The following is a 25,400-nucleotide window of genomic DNA, read 5'->3' as shown; positions in this document are numbered from 1 at the left end:
GCAGAACTTCCTCGCACAACACAAAAGAGGAAGAAAACTGTGACGCAACTTTAACAACAATTGAATCACACGTTCCTTGTTACGTTACGAACATTTAATAAAAAATGTTGTTGTAATTAATTTGGAGTTTTATCACAGATAAACATATTATGACATCATAACTTCTTGACAAAGTTCATAATTTCAAATATAATTGAGAACATTGTTTTTGGCTCCCAATGGTGTCAGATTAGTGTAACTACAATGTCGTGGAACCTACAATAACATACATTTACTGCCTGTGCATTTGTTAGGTAGCACTAAAGCTGGACAATGTATATTGATACAACATTTTATATAAATATTTTTAAATGTGATATGTAATTGTAATATATTATATACATATTGATAAAGTCAAATTTGACAATAACAATGCACTTTATTTTGTTATTTCTTTATATATAAATGCTGCCATTCTAATGTTTGTCAACTTTGTTCTTTTGTATAGTTCATTATTTGCATCTGTGGTTTATTAGAAAGTACATTTATTCTGTAATTTGAAGTCATTTATAGTTTTCAAACTAAAGGACTGTTTATATTTTTTAATAATTAATTCCAGAAAATCATTTTCCCACTTTATTTTATAGATTTTGTTTAAGATATATTTGTAATTAAATGTGAAGTTTTTAATATAAAAATACTGGTGACATGATATATTTGACTTTGACTAAACATTTGCTCTCGTTTTGTGGAAGAAATATCAGGATTATTGATCGTATATTGATATTTAGACATAACCTATAAAGAAAAGTAGTAAAAAAAGAAGTGTTAAAAAATAGCTGGAATAGAGAGAAGTCTAAAAGAGGTGAAACAAATAATGCTTAAATATTACAAATGCATCGAAAGATTGAAAGACTGTCCTGTATTGACATTGATGTTCATATATTTAATCGTTCCGTGACGTCCGTCTCTCTCAGGTGTGCAGCTGATCAACCTGAATGAAGTTTTGCTCCGAGGCTGTGTCAGGATGTTTGCTGCATGGTTTTGAACCAGTGACTCCTCAGCGTCAAGCTGGACTCAAAGACACCACCTCCCTACCTGTGCCCGCAAGCGTGTGCTGAGAGATCCGGGCCGAGCAGCCGGGTTCTGGTGCTGGCCGGAGCCGAGGAGTATGTCTACGAGAGCAGTCGACGGAGCTCGGATGAAAAACCATCAGCCTCCTTCAGAGATGCTCAGACCATCACAGGTGAGGAGATATTGCTTCATTTATCAACCTCTCTTTGTTTTGTGTGGTCGACGAAGATGATTCACAATTAGAATTCACTTCCATTAAGTTGGATTTAGTGTTAGAATTATTCTGAAGGATAGCAGTACAATAACAATATTTAACATTTAAATTTCAATTATTAAAAAATATAATCAAGTGTTTCAAAACCAAGATTTCAATAAAGAAAAGTTTCAACATTTAACACGTAAAAGTTAAGTTCATGTGATATTCTGATGACACTGATGTACTTCTATACTTTACCATCACGTTCAGTGGTGAGGTTTTTATCTGGCACAGTGTGGATTGTCGTCGCAGGGTGAAAGGAAGGAGCTCTTTGCTGGAGTGAGAAGAATGTGCTTTGAGAAACTTTGTGTGTGTGTGTGTGTGTGTGTGTGTGTGTGTGTGTGACCTGTTTCTAATGTCACATCCTGTTAGTGAAGCTGCTCCATGGAAGCTTCATTCTCTTAGTGAAAGGGAGGAAGCAAAACTCCCAGTGGAATATTCAAACCTCTTTTTTTAGTCGTTTAAAAAAATGCATTTTCATAACAGTGGTATGGAATCTATTGATTTACATCGTATCACGATGCATGTCGTGTCAAGATACACGTCGTATCACAATACACGTTGTATCACAATGCACGTCATATCGCGATGGACATCGTATCTCGATGCTCGTCGTATCTCGATGCTCGTCGTATCTCGATGCTCGTCGTATCTCGATGCTCGTCGTATCTCGATGCTCGTCGTATAGCGATGCTCGTCGTATCGCGATGCTCGTCGTATCGCGATGCTCGTCGTATCGCGATGCATGTCTTATTGCGATGCTCGTCGTATCACGATACACGTCGTATCACAATGTACGTCATATCGCGATGCACATCGTATCACGATGCACGTCGTATCACGATGCACGTCGTATCATGATGCACGTCGTATCACGATGCACGCCGTATCAAGATGCACGTCGTATCACGATGCACGTCGTATCACGATGCTCGTCGTATCACGATGCACATCGTATAGCGATGCTCGTCGTATCATGATACACGACGTATTGCGATGCTCGTCATATCATGATACACATCGTATCGCGATGCTCGTCGTATCACGATGCACGTCGTATCACAATGCACAACAAATCACGATATGCATCGTAGTACAATACATATTGTATCACGATATACATCATACCATGATACCCATCGTATCAAGATACAGGGTCAACAATAGGTTATGTGATGATATATTTTGATACAGTAGGAACAAGGATATACATTGCTTTAATTTGTTTTGAAACCAAAATATGTCCAAAAATCAGCTTCAAAAGCTGCTGTAGTCACTGTATCCTCTCGTCCTCAGTCATCTCAGAGGATTACATTGTTGTTAGCTCCAGAGAACACAATGAATGCAATCACCTGGAGGCAGGAGATTTAATTGCAAACCAAAAAGGATCAAACGTTGTGAAACTTTGCAAGTTAATTGTAGAAAATAATAATAAAAAAATAATTATTTTATTTTACTTTTAATTATTTTAATTATAAACCATAAAAGAAGCATGATAAAAGAAAAGCATGATTTGAAGCAAAACAAAAAAAGACACACAACACACAACACTCCTACTAATGATGGTAGTTTGAGTTAAAGAAGTAGTGAAAAGTATTTAGTTGTGGTTTGAAGTGAGTCGACCCTGCATTAGTGAGGGTTCGTATCTCAGCTGTGAAGCCGGGTTGCTAAGCACTTAAACTGAGAATTCATTAGTGATTCCACCTCGAAAGACTGCCAAGCCTGCGCCAAACCAGCCTTGACCGTGACCTCCACCCACTTCCTCGAAGCTGGTGATCGAAGAAACATCTTCACTTGTCACTGGTACGACTCTCTCAACTCTCACTTTAATGCGTTTATACTCCTGCTCACTTTTGCTCATCCTCACCGGGTTGGAAAAGAACCGCGGTGCTGCCATCGTGTGGCGTGTATCTGGTGGTGCAATAAAGTCGCACATTTCTGAGGTTTATACTTTTTTATTGCTGTGATTCTGATCAGTTAATGGAGTCAGTGAGATTTCAAGGTCAAATAGACTCTGGAGTTACTTTGAGGTGATGATGATGAAAGGAGTCAGTGGAGCTTTGTGAGGTGAGAGAGATGTTGGATGAACAAATGAACCAAGAAGACATAAAATTATGTAAGTGATTGTCGCTGATCCCGACATTGAGACCGTCTGAGGTGTTCAGTCACGGTTATTAAACTAAACCCTGTCTTTTCCTTCAACATTTTTACTGCCATTAAAAAGACTGAATATTTGTTTGTTTCTTATCTTAAAAGCTACCATATTTATAAATCAGGATATGAACATTAATATACTTTTGTTTTGAATATCGTCGTCACGTGTTCATTTGTTGCATGATTGGCCAAAGAAAATGTTTAAATTGGTCGTTTCTCCTTTGGTATTGTCTGTTGTCACTGTTATACCAAAATTTTACATTGAATTTAAAAGACTACAAATTTAAAATGAACACATTTAGAATTATATTTTAAAATAATTGGAAAATAATTTCAAACGCTGCATATTAATAACATGTATTTTGAAAATATTTACTCTTTTTTTTATTTCATTAGTCAAAAAACTATGAATTACATAAATGATTTAATTCAAATATTACCAAAAAGATGGTTCAATTTTTAAAAAACAATATTTAAAATTCAAAGTTTCAACAAAATGTTAAATTCATGGCTTTTATTTACTAACAGATTCAAAAATGTCAGCGTTGATATTTCACCGCGGTCATGTTTTACGTCGTCTGTCATTTTCAACCTGAGCTGGGTTTATTCTCGTCTTGACTTATCTTGTGACAAATGTTTGTAGACTTCACGAGGTCACAGCCGACAGTCGTGTGTAGTTGTCGTGTGTCAGACCTGCTTTTGTGTAAACTACAAGAAGTGTACTTTTGTTTGACTTGATCACTTGTGTGTTGTGTGGAGTGTGTACCGACAAGAATCAGTTGATGCAAGACGTATTATTGTACAGGGTCAACGATGCGATATATAGTGATACTGTAGTAACAAGGATATATGTGTAGTATTGTCCAGTACTTGACTCTGGTGTTGTGATACTGTAGTAACAAGTATATATGTGTAATATTGTCGAGTACTTGACTCTGGTGTTGCAGAATTTACAGACCACATGACTCTTGACGAAATCGTAACTGCTTTCATTTGTTTTCAAACCAAAATATGTCCAAACAACAGCTTTAAAAGCTGCTTGAGTCACTGTATCCTCTCGTCCTCAGTCATTGCCATGGATCTCGCAGGATTTCCTTCTTCCTTTAGCTGCGGAGGAAGTAATGACTTCTGCCATCTAGTGGCCGGAAGTTAAATTGCAACACAAAAATAAACTAACGCCCGGGAATTTTTTCTTCTTAATTGTTAATATAAAAAATATACATTATTTTGTTTTTATACATAATTTATTGAAATATAAACCATGAATGAAATATAATATATTTTAAAATTAAAATAGTGTTGTTGTTGAATATTAATTTGTATCATGAACAAAATATCGCAATATTTTAAGTCTGTATCAATATTTTCTCTTCATGATTTACGTATTGAATATTTGCAAATGCAAAAAACCATGTAATGTATACACAGTTTATTTAAATATGAACCGCAAAAATAATGTTAAATAAAATATGATTTGAGAAAGTAAATTATTTTTGAAGTATATATATATATATACATTATATGGGAGTCCACTGTATCCTCTGATCCTCAGTCATCGCCGTTATAATAATGTTAAAAATAAAATATACAGAGTAAATACATTTTTATTTAAGTATATACATATATACAGTATATATACAGTATATATATATATACAGTATATATATATATATATATATATATATATATATATATATATATATATATATTGGTGTCTACTGTATCCTCTCATCCTCAGTCGTCACCGTTATAATAATGTTAAAAATAAAATATACAGAGTAAATACATTTTTATTCAAGTATATACATATATATTTATTGGAGTCTACTGTATCCTCCCATTGTCTTGTGCTTTTCTGTAAACTTGTGAGTACTTTTGTTTGACGGGATCCCTTCAGACTGACGCTCCGATTGTTTGCCCACAACCATGTGACCGGCAGCACAGAAGGGTGACAGACCGTCAGTAAAGCCAGTAGACAAGCGTCCAGCTGGTTGTGTTGGCTGTGCTCGCAGCAGCAGATCGTGGGCGGTCCCTGAGGCTCGTCGTCATCGGCATGTCAGGCATGACGAACCGGTTTGACCGTGGTCTCTGCCTTCACTCCTCCTCTCTCTAACTTTGTAGCTCTCGCTGCCGCTTCCTGTCTCTCACAACACTTTAAGTGCGAGCGTCTGGCGGCCCTGCCCTCAACAAGTCCTGTGGAAAATGTGACCGGGCAAGGGCAGGAGAACTTCGGGCTCCAGGCACCATGAGTGAGTACTGATCCCAGCTTATTGTGTGCATCCATGGAGTGAGTTTTTCCACTTTTTCTTTGTGTTTGTCTTTGTCGAGATCACTTGAAATAAGAAACATTATCACTGGAGTTGTTTGGAAGAACACGCTGGACATTCGCACGCATGTTCTCAAGAGTCGTCGCAGCTCAGTCTTTTATTTCCATATTTGGATCTTTTTTCCACCATCTGATCCAAATATCTTCCAGTCCAGCACCAGAACCATCTGTTGTCAGACCCACGTGACCCGTGTCAGTCTCAGAGCCGTGACACCACAGTTATGTTGTTGAAATTATCATGTTTAAATACAAGTTCATGGAGTTGGAGTTGGGAGGAGATGATTCATCCACATAAAAACACATAAAAACGACACATTAAAAGTACAAGAAAGTTGAATTAAAACATTTTAAAAAACATGTTTACAGTAGTTTTGTCAAATAAAAGTACTCTAAGTTTACACAAGAGCATGAGACAATGGATTAGAGGATACAATGGACTCAAATATAAAAAAAGATATATATATATATATATATATATATATATATATATACATATACTTAAATACAAATGTATTTAATGAAATCATAATTTTTTAAAAAACATTATTATAACGGTGATGACTGGGGATGAGAGGATACAGTGGACTCCAATATATATTTAAACAAAATTAAATAATATTTTTTTAGGGTTAGTTTGAGAAAATGAGTTAAAAAAGAAAAAATCAAATAAAAAGTAATGAATAAACAAATACACATGCATATACGTTTTTTAACTAAGAAAAGTTTTCAGAAATGTTTACAGGGGGGAAAAAATAATAATTTAATGTCTTATGTGTTAGAGTCAGACCTGACTTTGACCCTCGACCCTGACCCTCGACCCTGACCCTCAACTCTGACCCTTAACTCTGACCCTCAACTCTGACCCTCTAACTCTGACCCTCTAACTCTGACCCTCGACTCTGACCCTCAACTCTTAGCCCCATCTCTGACCCCCATCTCTGACCCCCATCTCTGACCCCCATCTCTGACCCCCATCTCTGACCCTCGACCAGGCCCTCAAACTTTGACCCTAAACTGTTCCCATCTTGAGTTTTTATTATTGTGCGCTCAGCCGTGTCACATTGTTCTTTTACCGGCGTCCAAATGTGAGCGTGAACTATTCTTAAGTCTGAACTTGAACTTTTCTTCTGCGTCGCTGTCGACTTCAAGGTTGTTGTCACTTGAGCTCAGTTTAATTGAACATGAACTTGAACGACGTGTTGTCTTTCATCGCTTGCTAGTATGATGTTGATGTATTTAATTATACCTCAGGATGTGTCTACTCTATTCATCCAGAATGAAAATATGTATCATGTAGTTTTATTTGGAGTTTATTGTATATAATACATCAACTAATAATGAATCAACATCATTGATTCAAGACTCTTTGTGTGTAAAACTATCTAATCAATAATCAATAACCACCAGGGCTTCAGGTTCCTTTTTCGCTCGTTCTTAGAGAATGTTATGTCTTTAAAAAGTCCTAGAATTCTTGAATATTTCATTAAAATTCTCAAAATTCTTTTAAAGAACCTCCACGTCAGTAACAATACAAAGCTGTTTCTACATATTTTAGATAAATGAGTAAAAAAACACCATTCTTTTTTATCAAACTTCTTTAATAATTGTATCGTTTAAGGCAGACTTTAGCTTGTATTGAATTTTTTATTTTTTAACGTCTATTTTCTCCACAATCTTTTCATACTGATACCATTAGAACCATCAGAATAAAGACACAAAGTTTTCTATAATAATGGGAAGCGACTATTTTATTCTAAAGCTCACTCGCATCTCTGAGACAATATTTGTCGATGTGTCGTCTCCAGTATGTTGCGTAAACACTGTAGTCGTGTTGATGTCACGTTGTTTGGCTGCGTGATAACAATTGTAACAATTGGTTTTTACGCTAAAATGTCGAGAAAAAAAAACGACTCAAATGTTCAATCCAGAGATGAAAGAAACGTCAGTCGTGTTTCCAAAACAATTATTGAGCTAGATTTGTTTCTTTATTATTCTTTTTTAAAAAGTTGCTTAAAAAACGTTTTATAAAAAAAAATTCTTCAACAAAAAAAGCAACAATTGGATAAAAAAATTATTATTATTATTATTATTCAGGCAACCTTTTTATTATTAAATAACTTCGAATCAACTTTTTTGATTGATGCAACCATTTTACTGTTTTTCTTTTTTTCTTAAAGCAATTGTTATTTTGATTGAAACGTTTTTGATGGAAGTACATTTGTTTTGACTGGAAATATATATAAAGATTTTTTTAATAGAACCTTCTTTTTTGAATGAAAATATGATTTGCTTGAAGCCATTTTTGGTTTGAATAATAGAGAAACTTCCCCCAACATCAATATCTCAATATGTTAAGTATCAATAAAATATCAGGTGTAAGAAAATTTCAATACCTTATTGATAATTATATGCTCTATATTGATTTTAAACATTTCATTTTTTTAGCCTTTAAATCATTTTTTATTTTTATGATTATTATTTTGGGGTTTAAAGAGTGTTTAAAAAACTAAAATAAATGGATTTTATTATTATACAAAATAAACAATTAACATGCAAATGGTTAAGATGTTTGTTCATTTTTGTGTTGCAATTAAACAGTAGCATCTAAAGGAAGAACAGAATCCCACCAAATGTGATGACTGAGGATGAGAGGATACAGTGAAGCTTTAAAAGCTGATGTTTGGACATATTTTGGTTACTAAATCATTTATTTGATTCCTTTAAACATTAGAAAAAAAAATTAAATTAACAATTTCTGTGTATTGTGCTGTTAATTTTTGTGTCACAATTAAACTTATGGCCTCTAGATGGCAGCAGTCATTGCGTCCTCCGCAGCTATAGGAATAATGAGGCGATGACTGAGGACGAGAAGATACGTGGCTCCAGCAGCTTTTAAATCTGATGATGGACATATTTTGGTTTAAAAACAAATGAAATCAGTTACGACTTCGTCAAGAGTCATGTGGTCTGTAAATTCTGCAACACCAGAGTCAAGTACTCGACAATACTACAAGTGTATCCTTGTTAATACAGTATCAGTTTCGTTGACACGGTATTGTGATACGTATCGACACATTCTTTACAATTATCCTAGTCAGAGTTCCATTTATCAATTCATAATAATAATAATCATCTCTATTTATATAGCGCCTTTCTAGACCAGGGTCACAAAGCGCTTTGACAGCCATTCACACATACAGATGGGAGTAGGCTGCACCATGTGGCGCCGAATCTGCCATCAGGAGCAATCAGGAGCAATCAGGGTAAAGTGTCTTGCTCAGGGACACAAGCTTGTCTGGAGCTGGGATTGAACCTGCAACCTTTTGGACTGCAGGCAACCACTCTACCATCTGAGCTATGATGCCCCAATGTTGAGTTCAGAACACGTTTGTTTAAAGTGTAGTTCTCAAACTATGACAAGTATGTGTTTCGATGATGCATCTCTCAAATATATAGTTGAAGACTGGTGTTCCACAGAAGCTTGTCATTGTAGAACAGAGAGAGAGATCATTGTTGTTGCAGAGGCACTGACGGTGCGACGTGTTTCCACAGAGGCTTTATTATCCTCTGTTTACAGCAACTCCACCTCAAGAAACCACAAGTTTCCATTCTTAAGCGGTTCATGGCGGTCCGTGACGGCATCATGGAAGGTTGTTTTGCTGAGTCGGCTCAAAGTGAGGTCTGGTCCAGTCATCGTTGTTGCTGTTGAGGGTTTGACTTCTGACGTGTAGAATGATTTTATTTTATTTTCTTAACTTTCTTTAGTTATGTCACTAAAAAAAACAACTGTAAAAGGTAAAATTAAGGGAACGAATGGTGCATTATTATCAGTCGCCACTAGGGGGCGGGCTGTCACTGACAGTGGATTCAAGTTTGACCTTTAAAAATAATTGCGGCTCTTATGGCGTCAGAGTATGACTGTTAAAATCGATTTCATTTTTTTGATAAGTAAAAACTATAAATTAAAGAAGAAGAATTTAAAGAAGGGATTTTAAATCCTAATGACATGTTTTTTCCATCAAATCATTTTATATTGAGCATTAGTTAGTTTAAGTCATACCTGGTCTATGATGAATGATAATTACATTTGTTTTGTTGACAGTCTCTCCTCTGTGTGTTTGTTCAGATGTGTGTAACAATCCTGATCTGCCCGAGCTCGAGATCATCAGCCTCCTGGAGGAACAACTTCCCGTCTACAAGCTGAGGGCCGACACGGTGTTTGGCTACGAGCAAGATGATTGGATTCACACGCCTCTGGTGGAGCCTGAAGCCGCTCTGGAACTGACCCACGAGCAGATCGATGAGACTCTCAAGTACTTCTGTAAGTTCAAGTTTTTCATGACCGAGATTTTGCAGTCTTTCTTAGAAATAAGACCTTCTTTCTCTCCTAATGATCAGATTATTTTTAAAGTTGTGTAAATAAAATGGGATTAAGAGTTGACAGCAGGCCGGGCGTGGAAGTTTCTATGTTAATAACTCAGAGTCATCAGAATTTTGAATGGTTTAATTGGTTAGCATTATATATATATATATATATATATATATATACTGTATATAGAGATATATATATATATATATATATATAGATTAATGTAGTATTTTTCAAAATGAATTTAAAAAACTTCAAAAAAGTTTGATATTCTAATTCTAACAATTCAAAAATATATATTTTTAACCCTACACTGTTTATATTCGTAGCCTTAAGTACTATTATACCAACATTTTACATATAATTTAAAAGACTATGAATTAGAATATGAAACAAATTTTGTAAAATTTTTTTTTATTATTTTGAAAATGTTCTAATTAGTTTATTCAATTAAAAAAATGTATTCAACCTTTCAAAATACACATTTTTAAATTCCAAATATTTAATTCAATTATTTAAAATACAATAGTAAATTAAATAAATAAAAGTTTTAAGTATTTTTTCTCAAATAATTTAATTTAATATTTGTATTTTGAAAGATTAAATTAGTTTTTGTTTTAAAAATTGAATAGAAAAAAAGAATCTAAATCAAGGATTTGATCAATAAATAATATAGATGTGTGTATATGTATATATATATATATATATATATATATAGATGTAATTTAACAATAACCACCCCCCCATTCAACCTTTAAATTTAGAAATTATTGAGTTAAGAAAAAAAAAAATTCAATGCTTTTAAAAATATATATATATATATATATATATATATATATATATATATATATATATAAAATCAAAGTTCGATCAATTGATAGATAATATATTAAATATTGTGATGACACATCATCATCTTCACGTGACTCTTGGTTGTATATGGTTGTAACTGCTCTCGCACACATGTAGTACAGCTCAACAGCTCAGTGATATGTGGTCGAGTTCATCTTGAATAATTCAGTGTTAGCTTGTGCAGACAATGACTCAGGCTGGGAAAAGCTGATTCTATAAAGGGCTCCGTCTTGTTTATAAAAAGACTGGACAATAACCACTGATCCTCCATGTCTCCTCGGTCACACGAGGGAACTGCAAGGTCAGGTAATGTGACGCCTCCTCTTTAATGTTGTATATTCAAAGTTACAATTAAACTACTCTTTATCAATAAGTCTGTGTATGGTCAAGAATATATTGATACATTAAATGTCACGATACTGTTGGATATAATTTATTTATTTTTTAATTGTTGGAATTAGAATTTCAATTATGACTTTCTTGAAGCAGATTTGGAAAATGTATAAACAATTACTTATTACTAGGAAGGACAAGTGTAGCTACTTGATTGACTAAACTATAGAAGTATATCAGTGTCATATTGAATTTATCCAATATTATCTATTATTTAAATGTGGAAACTTTGACTTTAAAAAAAATAAAAGTTACCTTTTATTCAGGCAATGAAATGTTGAATATGTTTCTTATATTTATATAATTGAAAATGCATGTTTTTTTTAACTCAAAGTTTTATATTCTTTTTCAACAATTCAAAAATATTTTTTTGAAACCAACACTTTTTATTCCTAGCTTTAAGCAATATTATCCCAACAGAAAGGCACTTTACAAATAACCTTTACTTACCTATATATAGAATTTAAAGGGCTACAAATTAGAATATCAAAAATAATTGTAAATAAAATAGAATATTAGTTTATTCATTAAAATAAATTGATCCAACCTTTCAATATATATATATATTTTAATTATTGAAAATATATAATAATATAACATTTAAATAAAAAAGTTTCAACATTAAAAAATGGTTTCAATTTGTTTTGAAACCAAAATATGTCCAAACATCAGCCTTAAAAGCAGTTGGAATAACTGTATCTTCTCATCCTCAGTCATCACCGAGATCTCGCAGGATCTCATTCTTCCTTTAGCTGCGCTGGACATAATGACTGCTGCCACTTAGAGGCCGGACGTTTAATTGCAACACAAAAATTAGCAAACACAGTATCTGCATGTTAATTGTAATTAGAAAAATACATTTTGATTTAAACGGAATGGAATTATAAACCAAATCAAAATAACTATAAAAAAGGTGTAAAAAAAAGTAAAATAAAAATGCATAAAAATAAAAAACAGTTTTCAACATTAAAAATGTTAGAATTGACCATTCAATATTTTGATGACACTGAGTTACTTTTATATTTTGGTCACATAGTATTTTGAGTAATTTTCTTTCCAATGAAAGAGTTATAATTAAGGGTTCTATCATGTTGTTATAATTTTTTGTTTTCTTTAATAAGTACCAAACAATTTGTTGCGTCAGGACAGTGTTGACTGAAAATGACATTTAATTTGTCGTGTCATCATCCTTCTATACTTTCTATACTTGTTTTATTATCCAGTAGATCCGTATTTTCATGTCTCCATGAAGAGCCAGACATTTTTAGTCGTCTCACTCTACATTAAAAATGCATCTGCCACGAGACGACTTCATGTAACACATCTGACTCACGACACAAGGTTATGTTCTCAAGGTTATCATTACTTATCGACGCGGAAACGCACTCGTCGTCCGAGTGTATTTGTTGAATTATACATGCGCCCTAGCGTCGTGTTGTGTCGAACATGTGATTTTTTGGTGGGTCTGCACGTGGGCTCCGGGAAGTTTCCTCTTCCCACCGAACACCGTCAGCTTCATTCATGCTGGATTTGCCACGTCACCCCCGCCAGCCTCACCAGCTCTTCCTCTCGCTCACGAGGCCTGCGAGTATGTGCTGCTGGCTGCCATGGCAACCACACAGTCGGACCAGGCGAGGAGGAGAGAGATGCTGGCGGAGACGGGAGTGGGCGACGCCTCCTCCTCCCCGATTGGCCGTCGTCCGCCTCGGGGCCCCGCCCACCTCAGCGTGTCACGGATGTCATCACCGTTGCTGCAAAACCCGTGACTCCTGCTGCTCACACTGGCTGTGTCACTGCGATGATGCCGTTGTGAAAGTGAGACGTGGCTGCAGGACAGAAGGTTGAGGAAGGTTTCCGTGGACACCGGAGAAGATCTACAGGAAGGTGGATTAAAGCATGGACGGATGATGTCGTCTCCAGCAAAATGCTGACAAACTCCAGGTCAAGTTGGGACCTGCAGCTGACAATGAGGATCTCCGGCTGAGGGTGGGGGGGAGGAAGTTAACACGACTGCCAGCATGAGGCAGAACACGAGCGAACACCGCGGGCATTCGTGGCTCCTGGATACGACCGACCTGCTGCAGCACAGAACTCTGGGAATGGACAAACTGTGAGGATGAAGAGGCGAGGTCAGGCCAGGGGTCAGAGGTTCGTCAAGGCGGACTACTATGACCTGGACTGGTGCTACGACGAGTGCGTGGACGGTAAGAAGATGTGCCACGCTCGACTAGAGTTGAGTGGGAGGGTGCCAAGGGACCGTCCCGGGACAAACTGGTAGAGAGATTCCAGGGAAGTTTTTATTTAACTGTTGTTATCTTGGACAATAAGCGGACGGAGGTTCATGTTATTTTAGATTTATTTTATTTTACCTCAGTAGTTTTGGCTAATTTGACAACAATGGTATATGTAGTGATACTGTAGTAACAAGGCTATATTTGTAGTACTGTCGAGTATTCTGGTGTTGCAGAATTTACAGACCACATTACTTGACAAAGTCGTAATTGCTTTCATTTGTTTTCAAACCTAAATAGGTCAGAGAGTCACTGTATCCTCTCGACCTCAGTCATTTCTGGGATCTCGCGGGATAGCATTGTTCCTTTAGCTGCAGGGGACTTAATGACTGCTGCCATCTAGAGGCCGGAAGTTAAATTGCAACACAAAAATGAACAAATGCTGTTGAACATTATAGAATTATTTTATACAACTTTATTGAAATATAACCAATCATTTTCATTTTAATTGTAAATAAATGTAAAAAACAAGTGTACTATTTTTATTTTACACACACTTCACTGAAATATAAATCTTAAAATGGCTTTGAAAAATAGAAAATTGTGATTTAATAGCCCAAAAAAAAACCAATCCTCATTTTTTATTTTTTATTTACAAATATTGATACAGTGCTGTAAAACACAATTCACATAAGAAGCTTTTGAAATATTATTTACTTATCAGTACTACTGATTAGATCGGATCTATATTAAATACTGTTGATCTTTGTATTATTGTTACATGATCCAAGCAGACTATAGCTTTCTCTAAACCAAGAGTGTCTTTGAGCAGTTTTTTTTGAGGGCAGAACAAATTTAATGTTTACAAAAGTGTCTTCAATCGTATCAAACTCAACACATATGTATTTTTTTAATTGACTACACAACTGCATATATGAAGTGAATGTTACCGAGTTGCACGTATTGCTACGTACTGTGATGGTCGAGCTACACACTCGGGAAGAAAAACTTCTACGATTATTAGTAACAACATTTTATTATTTATTTATTCTGGCACACACAAAAACTGAAATGGTGTCAACCAAACAAACATGTTTTTTGTCCCATAATAATAATACATTTTATGTCTTGTTGTTGTTGTTGTGTTGATAACACATGCTGTGTGTCGAGCTGATCAACACACCAGTGGCTCCCCCGACGCGAGTCATGTGACGTGAGCAGGTTTACTAGCAGCTCCTCCTGTGATCCACGTTACATAATGTGTAGCAGTTCGAGGGTGTAGCTTCACACAATGATTGATGGTTCAAGATTTTTTTTATTTTAGGGATTAAAGAGGAAGCTGTGCTGCTGTGCATGTGTCGGAGAAGTTATGTAACACATGCAGCTGTGCAACCTTCTTGGTGTCGCACACTCGCCGCTACAGTTCTGCTGCTGCTCCAGATACACAACACCCGCACACACATGACCAGAGAGTCTTTGAAGATGTCTTGTCGGAACAAGAATGGAACACAGCTGGTTGGATTTCCAAGCAGTCTGTTGGAAGTGGGTTGGTTTATATTTAGCTTCGATATTTCTGAGCAGTGGTGTTATTAATATCAGAGAGTTGATCCCGAACCAGGAAGAAGTTCCGTTCGTGATGCACTTGATCTATTTTAAGAATCAGCTGTTTATTATCAACCAATATCCTTTCATGTATGTTTCGTGTCACTAACATAGTCTGGTCCAATATTACAACTATCATTATCTGTTGATGCGTATCACGATACAAGGTCAACAATATATAGTGATGTATTGAGATAGTGTAGTAATAAGGATATATTTTAGTATTGTCGAGTACTTGACTCTGGTGTTGAGATAGTGTAGTAACAAGGATATATTTGTTGTATTGTCGAGTACTTGACTCTGGTGTTGTGATGGTGTAGTAATAAGGATATATTTGTACTATTGTCGAGTACTTGACTTTGGTGTTGTGATAGTGTAGTAATAAGGATATATTTTCAGTATTGTCGAGTACTTGACTCTGGTGTTGAGATAGTGTAGTAACAAGGATATATTTGTTGTATTGTCGAGTACTTGACTCTGGTGTTGTGATGGTGTAGTAATAAGGATATATTTGTACTATTGTCGAGTACTTGACTTTGGTGTTGTGATAGTGTAGTAATAAGGATATATTTGCAGTATTGTCGAGTACTTGACTCTGGTGTTGCAGAATTTACAGACCACATGACTCTTGACGAAGTCGTAACTGCTTTCATTTGTTTTAAAACCAAAATATGTCCAAACTGCTTTCAAAGCTGCTGGAGTCACTGTATCCTCTCATCCTCAGTCATCACCGGGATCTCGCAGGATATCATTGTTCCTTTAGTTGCAGGGAAAATAATGACTTCTGCCATTTAGAGGATTTGCATTTTAATTGTTGGTTTTGAAACCAAAATATGACCAAACACCGGCTTTAAAATTTGCTGGAGTCCACTGTATCCTCTCATCCTCAGTCATCACCGGAATCTCATTGTTCCTTGACCTGCGGAGCACACAATGACTGCTGCCATCTAGAGGCCAGAAGTTTATTTGCGACACAGAAATGAACTGTAATTTAGAGTGCTGCCGGAGTCGACTGTATCCTCTCGTCCTCAGTCATCATCGCAATTTCGCAGGATTTCGTTGTTCCTGTAGCTGCAGAGCTACGACTGGGGCCATATAGTGGCGGGAGGTTTAATTGCAACACAAAAATGAACAAACATCTTGACTATTTGCATGTTAATTGCTAATTAATTATATACAAAATATATCAAATTATTTTATTTTAAACACTCTTTGAACCATTCATTTTTTAAGAATATTAAACATGATTTGAAGGCTAAAAGCTATGATTAAAATCAATATAGTGTTGTTAATTATCAAAACCGAATCAATATTTTCTTGCACCCCAAACTCTGATAGATAGCAAATGACTTTAATACATAACAAATGCTATGAATATTCACATGTTATTTGTTAATACAAATATATTGATGATTATATTTAATACAATTCTGTTTAACATCCATGGAGTATTGTGAAAATTAAATATTGCAATATTTAGTTGCACAATATTTACTAACATCCACATTAAAGAACATGTTTTCTGATATAAACGTTACACTTTAGTTTGGTCTCGTTAGCAGCAACACACACAAGTGCAGAACAAATAATCAATAAAAAACTTAGAGAAAGTACACAACTATTGTAATTAGATTTGCAGCAACGACTCACACTCACAGCTGCACAAGTACACACCCGTGTAAAGTAAAGCACATAGACGACATCTGGCCCTTTGAATGCATGAATGTGGCCCTCATGGACTCACAAAGTAAATATGAAAACAGTATTTCTTAGCCTTCAAAATAAAGTAAAATAAAATGTATTCTATGATTTCTCCTCGTGTATTAAATAAAATAATTTGCAATCAAATAAAAAATATTTAGCTTATTTGTGGGAGGAAATTAGAGTCTTATAAACAAACCCACACAAGAAAAAGGAGAATATACAATACCTAGGTTTAGATTGGATTCGAAACTGCTTTGTTTTTAAATGGTTGTGAGTCATTAATCATTTGTTTTTCTTTTTTTCTTTAAAATCACTTTTTCTTTTTTTTTTAATGGTTAGGTCTATACAAAATAAAATAATTAAATTCTTTTTTCACGATTAACATCAATATATTCACAGCGTTTTTGTGCCACAACTAAACTTCCGACCACTAGATGGCAGCAGTCATCACATCCTCCGCAGCAAAAGGAAGTAAGAAATCCCGCAAAAATCCCGGCTATGACTGAGGACGAGAGGATACAGTGGACTCCAGCAGCTTTTAAAGCTGATGTTTGGACATATTTTGGTTTGAAAACAAATGAAAGCGGTTAAGACTTTGTCAAGAGTCATGTGGTCTGTAAATTCTACAACACCAGAGTCAAGTACTCGACAACACTACACATATATACTTGTTACTAGTATCAATATACATCTCTGTAGCGTGATACGTATGTTATCAGCAGATTCTTGAGAATACACACCTCTGCGATCTTCTCTTCATCACAGTCCTATAGTCATATTCAGCTATAAAGTGAGTCGACACCGTCCATAACTGCAGGTTTTCCTCATCTTCGTGGACCTAAAAACAAAGCGTCGCGTTGATGTGTTGACCAGTACTAGGAGTGCCTGCATCTCTTTGTTGCTTTAATGGCCTCATTGAGTGAAGCCGGTCAAGTGTGTTGAGCCGCGCTCTGGTTCCAGTAATTAACAGTTGAGAAGCGAATAACGAACATTGTCGCGACCGAATGTATTCATTTAGAAGGAATGTGGTGGAACTGGTTCATCTGATGGTCATCGACCCGAGGAGATGGAAATAAGCACCTCTTACGCCAAGGATTGTCGTAAATATATTTTTAGCTGTTTGTAAAGTAGCTTGTAGTTTCAATTACATTTTAATGAAATGTTGATATTTGGGTTTTGAACGTAAACTAGGAAAAAAAAACTGAAACACCTGACGTTACGAAACTTATTTTTAATGTGTATTTTTCTATGTATTTTCAAGACATCATAGGAGATAATTGAAAGCAACCAAATATATAAAAATATTAATTACATTTTTTAATTCTATTTATTTTGTGGAACAATATGTAAAACAAATAAAATATAAAAAATAAAATAGACTGATAAAACTTGAAAAAGTTTAAATAAGAAAAGAACCTAATAAATAAAATGAACATTTGTAAATAATTACTTTAATAATTTTATGATGTATAGTTTTCTAACGGAGCTTTTGTCAGAGAAATATTGGGTAAAATGTGCTCTTTTGTTGAGGTATGTGTCGCGTCAGTGCTATTGAAAGTTTGTGATATTGATATGTGTTTTATGATTCTTGGAAATTCCCCCAGCACAACAATACAATTACAAGTGTTAATTTAAATAATAATTACGGTTATTTTATTTTAGCACATTTCAGAGATCAATAAAAACAGAAATAAAAAACAGTAAATTAAGAACAGCACAATAGAACAACAATAAGATAAAATACATTATATATATATATATTAGTTAAACACACCACACAAGGGTGTAACGCAATAAAAGTAGACTAAACTAGAATAAATCTTTATATTTAGACTTTTCTCTGTCGCTGTCAAATCATTGTCTTCTGTTGGAGCTTCATTATTTATACGTCAAACCTTTAGCTTACGTAACAGAGCGAGCACCTGCGCTGATGGCGACAGGCTCCGCCCCCTTAAACAGGTGGCACCCACTGTTGTTTGCCCTGAATCTCCCAGGTGAGCCGGACCGTACCAAGTCGAACGTAGGTGTGGATCAAACCTGAATGACCCTCAATGGGTTTTTAAAGATCCGTATTTAGAGTTGAAGATGTTTAAAGACGGGCGGAGACTCACAGGGTTGTTGTTTACAAACCTGTGTGTCAGAAGAACTCTGACCCGACATAGAAGCGCTGGGTGGAGTCACTGGATCTCTGGTGTCCGATTGTTATAGCAGTTCACATTCGAGCTGCCGCCTTCAGCCGAACACCATGGGCTGGTCGGAGCGACCCTGTGTGAACCACACACTTTTAATTCTGCATCACATGCGGCTTCAGGCAGATTAGCCCTTAATTCATCCAGGAAAAAGCCCTCACCCGGGGGCAGTCATGGAGGCCGTGAGGGGCAGGAGAGGTTAGACGCCGTGATGGCACATGTCGCTCCTGAAGATCAGCCGGACTCCTGCGACCAGGAGTATGTCTGTTCTCCTGAGGAGCAAGAGGAGCAGGAGGAGCAGGAGGAGCAGGAGGAGCAGGAGGAGCAGGAGGAGCAGGAGGAGGTGGAATATGTGTTTGTGCCAAGTCTTGAACACACCGAGGATGAAGAGGAACTTGATGAAGAGCAGCAGATTCTACATGAAGGTAGTTCTCTGATAGTCCTCTACAGCTGTGGTCCTTAACCCCTGGTCCAGGGACCGTTACGCCTCTGTGACGCATTTGTTACCGAAGAAAAAAAAAAAGTTTTTTTTTATTGATTATTACATCTGGAAAAAAGATCTTATATTCTTTGAAGTTACATTAACTTTTGTCAAGATGCTCGTTTCAGTCAAAAATGTAACTTGTAAACTAATACGAGTGAAACTGAAACTTTTAACTGTTTTTAAACTAAAGGTCGGTCCATGAAGATAATGCCGACAATAAACCAGGCAAGTGTCTATCACTACGTGACACAAACATGGGTACAAGAATTGATACACAAACGTATATCGATATTCTTTTTCATTATACTGTAGCAGTGTTTAACAGTTTTTTTTTGCTTTTCAAATCATATTTTGTTTTTATCTCAGTTGTTTATTGGTTTACCTTTCAATTAAATAATTCATTTTATTTTTATTTACAATAAACATGCAATTATTCTTAGCGTTTTGCCTTGTTGCAATTAAACTTCCGGCTGATAAAGTATCAATGAAATACCTTGAGATCCCGGCGTTGACTGAGGACAAGAGGATACCGCCGACTCCAGGAGCTGATTTTGGACATATTTTGAGTCTCAGTTCTCTTAATTTAACCAAAATAGAACAATCACAAGATGTCACTAATGTCTCTGGCCGGTAAATCATTAATAAAATTATGTGAATCAAAATGTATTGTATCGAAACGTATCTTGACAAAATACTATATGACCTTTAGTATCAGATTGTTGATTGATAGATTGAACGGTTAAGGTCCATCATGTCAAGTAAAGCAGACAATGTGCTGATCATTGAGCTTCACGCTGCGTTTGAGGCTTTAATTGGAGGGAAAAACAACGTTGTGTTGTCTTGGAGTGTGTTTTGTTACTGAGAGTAGGTCGTTCAACCAGACGCTTCTCACTTTCATTGTCGACCGTGATCAAAGTGCTTGTTTTTTCTTCTTTGTTTCTTTCTAAAGCGCAAACATCCTGATGAGTATTTAGTTACACCTCAGAAAACACAATCAAGGGTTTAGACTTCGACATTCTTCTTTTAAAATGTTTTTTCTAACATGTTTCTTAGAAAACATTGTTTTCCTTCAGCATTTGAGTTCACGTCATAATAGGTTAAAACTTAACTAACCAATCCTATAACCTATGTGTATTAACAAATAACTGTCAGTGAGGAAACTATTCAACTGCAATCATTTGAACATCATTATAGTTTTTACGTATTATTTATTTCATGAGTGGACACTGCCTTTTCTTATTGTGTTTGTTTGTGGTTTTCCAGTAGATCCTATTACCATGTAAAGTTTGATCCCTACGTTTTTTAAAACACAACAGGAAAATATAATGAAGCTCTGCACGTTTACTGGTGTGACAGCAGTAGCTGAAGAACTTTAAAATATATGGAAATGTTACATTTGCATTTGCTTCTCTGTTGTTTTTTACCTCCTTCAACCCCGAGCTACTTTCATTCTCTTAAAACACCGCATTTACAGATGGATATTTTCTACTTCAACTCTTTGACGTGGTTTTTAATACCTTAAAAAATGTGAGTAAGTGCTAGAAACTGAGTAATAACCCTGTAGTAACCCTGTCTTCATTGTTTTAGTCATTAAGAATTTCCAAGAATGTGTTTCAAATTGTCAAACAGAAACAAACAATCCTTTAGCCTTCAAAGTCGTGGCTGAACAAACTTTATTTACCAAAAGTCTATAAAAGTAACCGTAAGATTTTATTTTAAATATCTCCGTGTTTGTCTTCCTTCTTCAAACTCCCAACAAGCAACTTATTTACTTAAACCATTTTTATTATTATTATTGGAACATGAACATTCATGTTCCAATAATAATTAAAACTCTTGTTCAAAACAAAGGAAAATAGTGCAGAGACGACATCTAGTGGACTCTGAAAATAATGACACTGTTTCATGAAGCTTCATCAACACATCACTAATGTTTCATCTTCACATTATAAGAAGTTCTGTACTTACTGTTTGCTATAAATGGAGCATAAATCCCAGATTCAAATTAAACTTTTATCTCTGAAAGTTTAACATTTTCGTTTGACGAGCAGATGAAGATGAGGTGCATCCATACTTCATTATTCTTCTGTTTAGAATCAGAACGAGAAACGTTTTATTTTAAAGTATCATATACTTGAAAAAAAAACAGTTGTTTGTGTTGTGGATACTTGAATACAATGAATAGAATACAATAAAATGAAATACAGGGAAAGTTGCTGCTGTAGATAAATACTTAATATAATGAATATATTTATATAAATGGAGTTTCATACCTCACTTGAATGACATTCTTATTGTTTAATGACAAAAATATGTCGACATGAATTTTTTTTACCAATAAAAAGGGATCAATACTGGTCTCTGATAACTTAAATATTAGCTTCATGATAAAACTACTAGAATATTTCACCGTGGTTACAGAAGGAAACTGTGAACAAATCTGTAAAACATTTATTTATCATCAAGATAAAAACAATGTAATGAGGAAGTCACCGTGAAAAGTATTCCAGGTAAAAAAGGGCGTCACCCTTTACTGCGAATAAATCTGATAACACAACTTTATTGTGTATAGATTTCCTAGTGAATTATCCGTGTAATAAAGTTGAGCTCGACCCGGTCCAAACACTCCAAATAATTCAATGTTTATAATTCTGACCTCTTGGTTTGAAAACTGTAAATACAAATGTTTGTATGTTTCTGCTCTGACTGTTGCTGTACGTTTTGAATCGACGACTGATCTGCAACATGTGTGTGTGTGTGTGTGTGTGTGTGTCTGCAGTGTTGTGTGCAGACAGAGTGGGCCAGATGACGAAGACGTACAGTGACATCGATGCTGTCACTCGACTGCTGGAGGAGGTGAGAACGACGCACATGAAAATAAATCAAAGTTTTGGAAAAATACAGTGAATATTTGGCTAAATATTAATCTTTGTGTGAGGAAATTTATGTGACTTTATTTAAGTCTGGGGAAAATAGTTGATATTTTAAATGATTTAATTTAATAATTTTACAAATTCAATTTATTTTTTGAATTAACCAGTCATTAATGAAATAGTACTGAACCTTTAGCAAATCACGGTGACACTATTATGCCAACATTTTTATATTGAATTTAAAACGATATTGAGTGAAAAATATTGAATTAAGAATATTTATTTTTGAATCATTGGTATTTGATCATAAAACTATATGTGTAAAAGAAAAAAAAACGAATACACAAATTTTTGAACTTGAAAGATTTAACTTTTTTAATATACAAATTATTGAATTAAATTATTGAATAAACACATATAACCTTTCAATGAAGAAACGATTGATTTCCATTATTCCAAAAATAATTCAATGCTTAAAAACCAACATCAAAGTTTCAACATTAGAACTGTTATTTTGAACTTTTTAATACTCTAATGGAACTGATACTACCTATATTTCTACATCTGACACATAAGAAATCCCCAAAAATATTCTCTAAACTTAACTTGTGTGTATTTACAAGTAAATACTAGATGGCGTCTCTGCAACTATTCTAATGAAACATCACTTTAAACTGATGGCACCACCTACTGACCTCAACAACATGACACTGTTTCATGAAGCTTCGTCAACACATCACTAGTCAATGCTGTTTGTCAACGTTCGACTGAAGCTACAATCAGCTTCAGTCGAACCGTTGTTTATCCATGAAAACTCAAACTGTATTTTCTCTGCCGGCTACAGAAAGAGAGAGATTTGGAGTTCGCGGCTCGAATAGGACAATCTCTCCTGAAGAAGAACAAAGCTCTGAGCGAGAGGAACGAGCTGCTGGAGGAACAAGTGGAGCACATGCGAGAGGAGGTGAGCGAAGAACCAACGCTTGGATCGGGAGATTCTCACCTCTCTCTCCTCCAGGTGTCTCAGTTACGTCACGACCTGTCCATGAAGGACGAGCTGCTGCAGTTCTACACCAACGCAGCAGAAGAGAGCGAGGGCGACTCCAGCAACTCCACGCCGTGAGTCTCCTCCTAGAGCAGGAGAACATCTAGAAATAAAGACTTGACAAATACAAAACTAGTTTTAGCAAATCTACAACATCCTCTTATTTAACCTGTTTCAGCTTCGACTTGAAAAACATGTTTTATTTTTATTCATATTTATGTATATATATATATATATATATATACACAGTATATACAGTGAAGAAAATAAGTATTTGAACACCCTGCTATTTTGCAAGTTCTCCCACTTAGAAATCATGGAGGGGTCTGAAATGTTCATGGTAGGTGCATGTCCACTGTGTGAGAGATAATCTAAAAAGAAAAATCCAGAAATCACAATCTATGATTTTTTAACAATTTATTCGTGTGATACAGCTGAAAATAAGTATTTGAACACCTGTCTATCAGCTAGAATTTTGACCCTCAAAGACCTGTTAGTCCGCCTTTAAAAGTCCTCCTCCACTCCACTGTATTATCCTGAATCAGATGGAACTGTGTGAGGTTGTTAGCTGCATAAAGACACCTGTCCACCCCATACAATCAGTAAGACCCAAACATTCAGCATGGCTAAGAGCAAAGAGCTGTACAAAGACACCAGAGACAAAATTGTACAACTCCACAAGGCTGGAAAGGGCTACGGAGAAATTGCCAAGCAGCTGGGTGAATAAAGGTCCACTGTTGGAACAATCATTAGAAAATGGAAGAAGCTAAACATGACGGTCAATCTCGATCGGAGTGGAGCCCCATGCAAGATATCACCTCGTTGGGTCTCAATGATGCTAAAAATGGTGAGGAATCAGCCCAGAACTACATGGCAGGACTTGGTCAATGACCTGAAAAGAGCTGGGACCACCGTTTCCATGGTCACTGTTGGTAATACACTAAGACGTCATGGTTTGAAATCATGCATGGCACGGAAGGTTCCCCTGCTTAAACCAGCACATGTTAAGGCCCGTCTTAAGTTTGCCAATGACCATTTGGATGATCCAGAGGAGTCATGGGAGAAAGTTTTGTGGTCAGATGAGACCAAAATGGACCTTTTTGGTCATAATTCCACTAAGCGTGTTTGGAGGAAGAAGAATGATGCGTACCATCCCAAGAACACCATCCCTACTGTGAAGCATGGGGGTGGTAGCATCATGCTTTTGGGGTGTTTTTCTGCTCATGGGACAGGACGACTGTACTGTATTAGGGAGAGGATGACTACTTGATGGAGTCTACTGACTCCTTTAAGAAACATCTTAAGACGTTTCTATTTGTTCAGGCTTTTCCTTGAATTTCTCGAACTCCTGTGTTGTTCTCAGTATTATCTTGATCTTTAAAGTATGTACTTTTTTGAGTATTGTTTTGATTGTTTAAGCGCTTTGTGACCCTGGTCTCGAAAAGCGCTATATAAATAAATATTACTTACTTACTTACTTACTTACTGCAGCCATGTATTGTGAGATTTTGGGGAACAACCTCTTTCCCTCAGTCAGATCATTGAAGATGAGTCGTGGCTGGATCTTCCAACATGACAATGACCCAAAGCACACAGCCAGGAAAACCAAGGAGTGGCTTCGTAAGAAGCATATCAAAGTTCTGGAGTGGCCTAGCCAGTCTCCAGACCTAAATCCAATTGAAAATCTTTGGAGGGAGCTGAAACTCTGTGTTTCTCAGCGACAGCCCAGAAACCTGACTGATCTAGAGAAGATCTGTGTGGAGGATTGGGCCAAAATCCTTCCTGCAGTCTGTACAAACCTGGTGAAGAACTACAGGAAACGTTTGACCTCTGTAATTGCAAACAAAGGCTACTCTACCAAATATTAACGTT

At 35.8% G+C, this 25,400-nt stretch overlaps 1 protein-coding gene across 3 annotated transcripts in view; it reads left to right on the top strand.

Moving 5' to 3' along the window:
- Nucleotides 1-1,044: 1,044 nt before the first annotated feature.
- Nucleotides 1,045-25,400, top strand: part of trak1a (trafficking protein, kinesin binding 1a) — a 35,914-nt gene continuing 11,558 nt past the window's right edge. The window contains exons 1-5 of one of the 3 annotated variants that reach the window (XM_087806564.1): nucleotides 1,045-1,225; nucleotides 9,916-10,110; nucleotides 22,393-22,469; nucleotides 23,331-23,447; nucleotides 23,502-23,602. In XM_087806564.1, the coding sequence (XP_087662690.1) occupies nucleotides 22,419-22,469; nucleotides 23,331-23,447; nucleotides 23,502-23,602 (269 nt within the window). In that variant the 5' untranslated portion in view covers nucleotides 1,045-1,225; nucleotides 9,916-10,110; nucleotides 22,393-22,418. Of the gene's footprint in view, nucleotides 1,226-5,582; nucleotides 5,713-9,915; nucleotides 10,111-13,313; nucleotides 13,608-22,392; nucleotides 22,470-23,330; nucleotides 23,448-23,501; nucleotides 23,603-25,400 lie in introns of those variants that run through there. The other 2 variants (XM_087806562.1, XM_087806563.1) reach the window with 2 other exon arrangements.

This window comes from Callionymus lyra, chromosome 13 (assembly GCF_982586985.1).
Source record: "Callionymus lyra chromosome 13, fCalLyr1.hap1.1, whole genome shotgun sequence".
Classification (NCBI taxonomy): Eukaryota; Metazoa; Chordata; class Actinopteri; order Syngnathiformes; family Callionymidae; genus Callionymus; species Callionymus lyra.
This window is presented reverse-complemented; position numbering and strand designations above follow the sequence as displayed.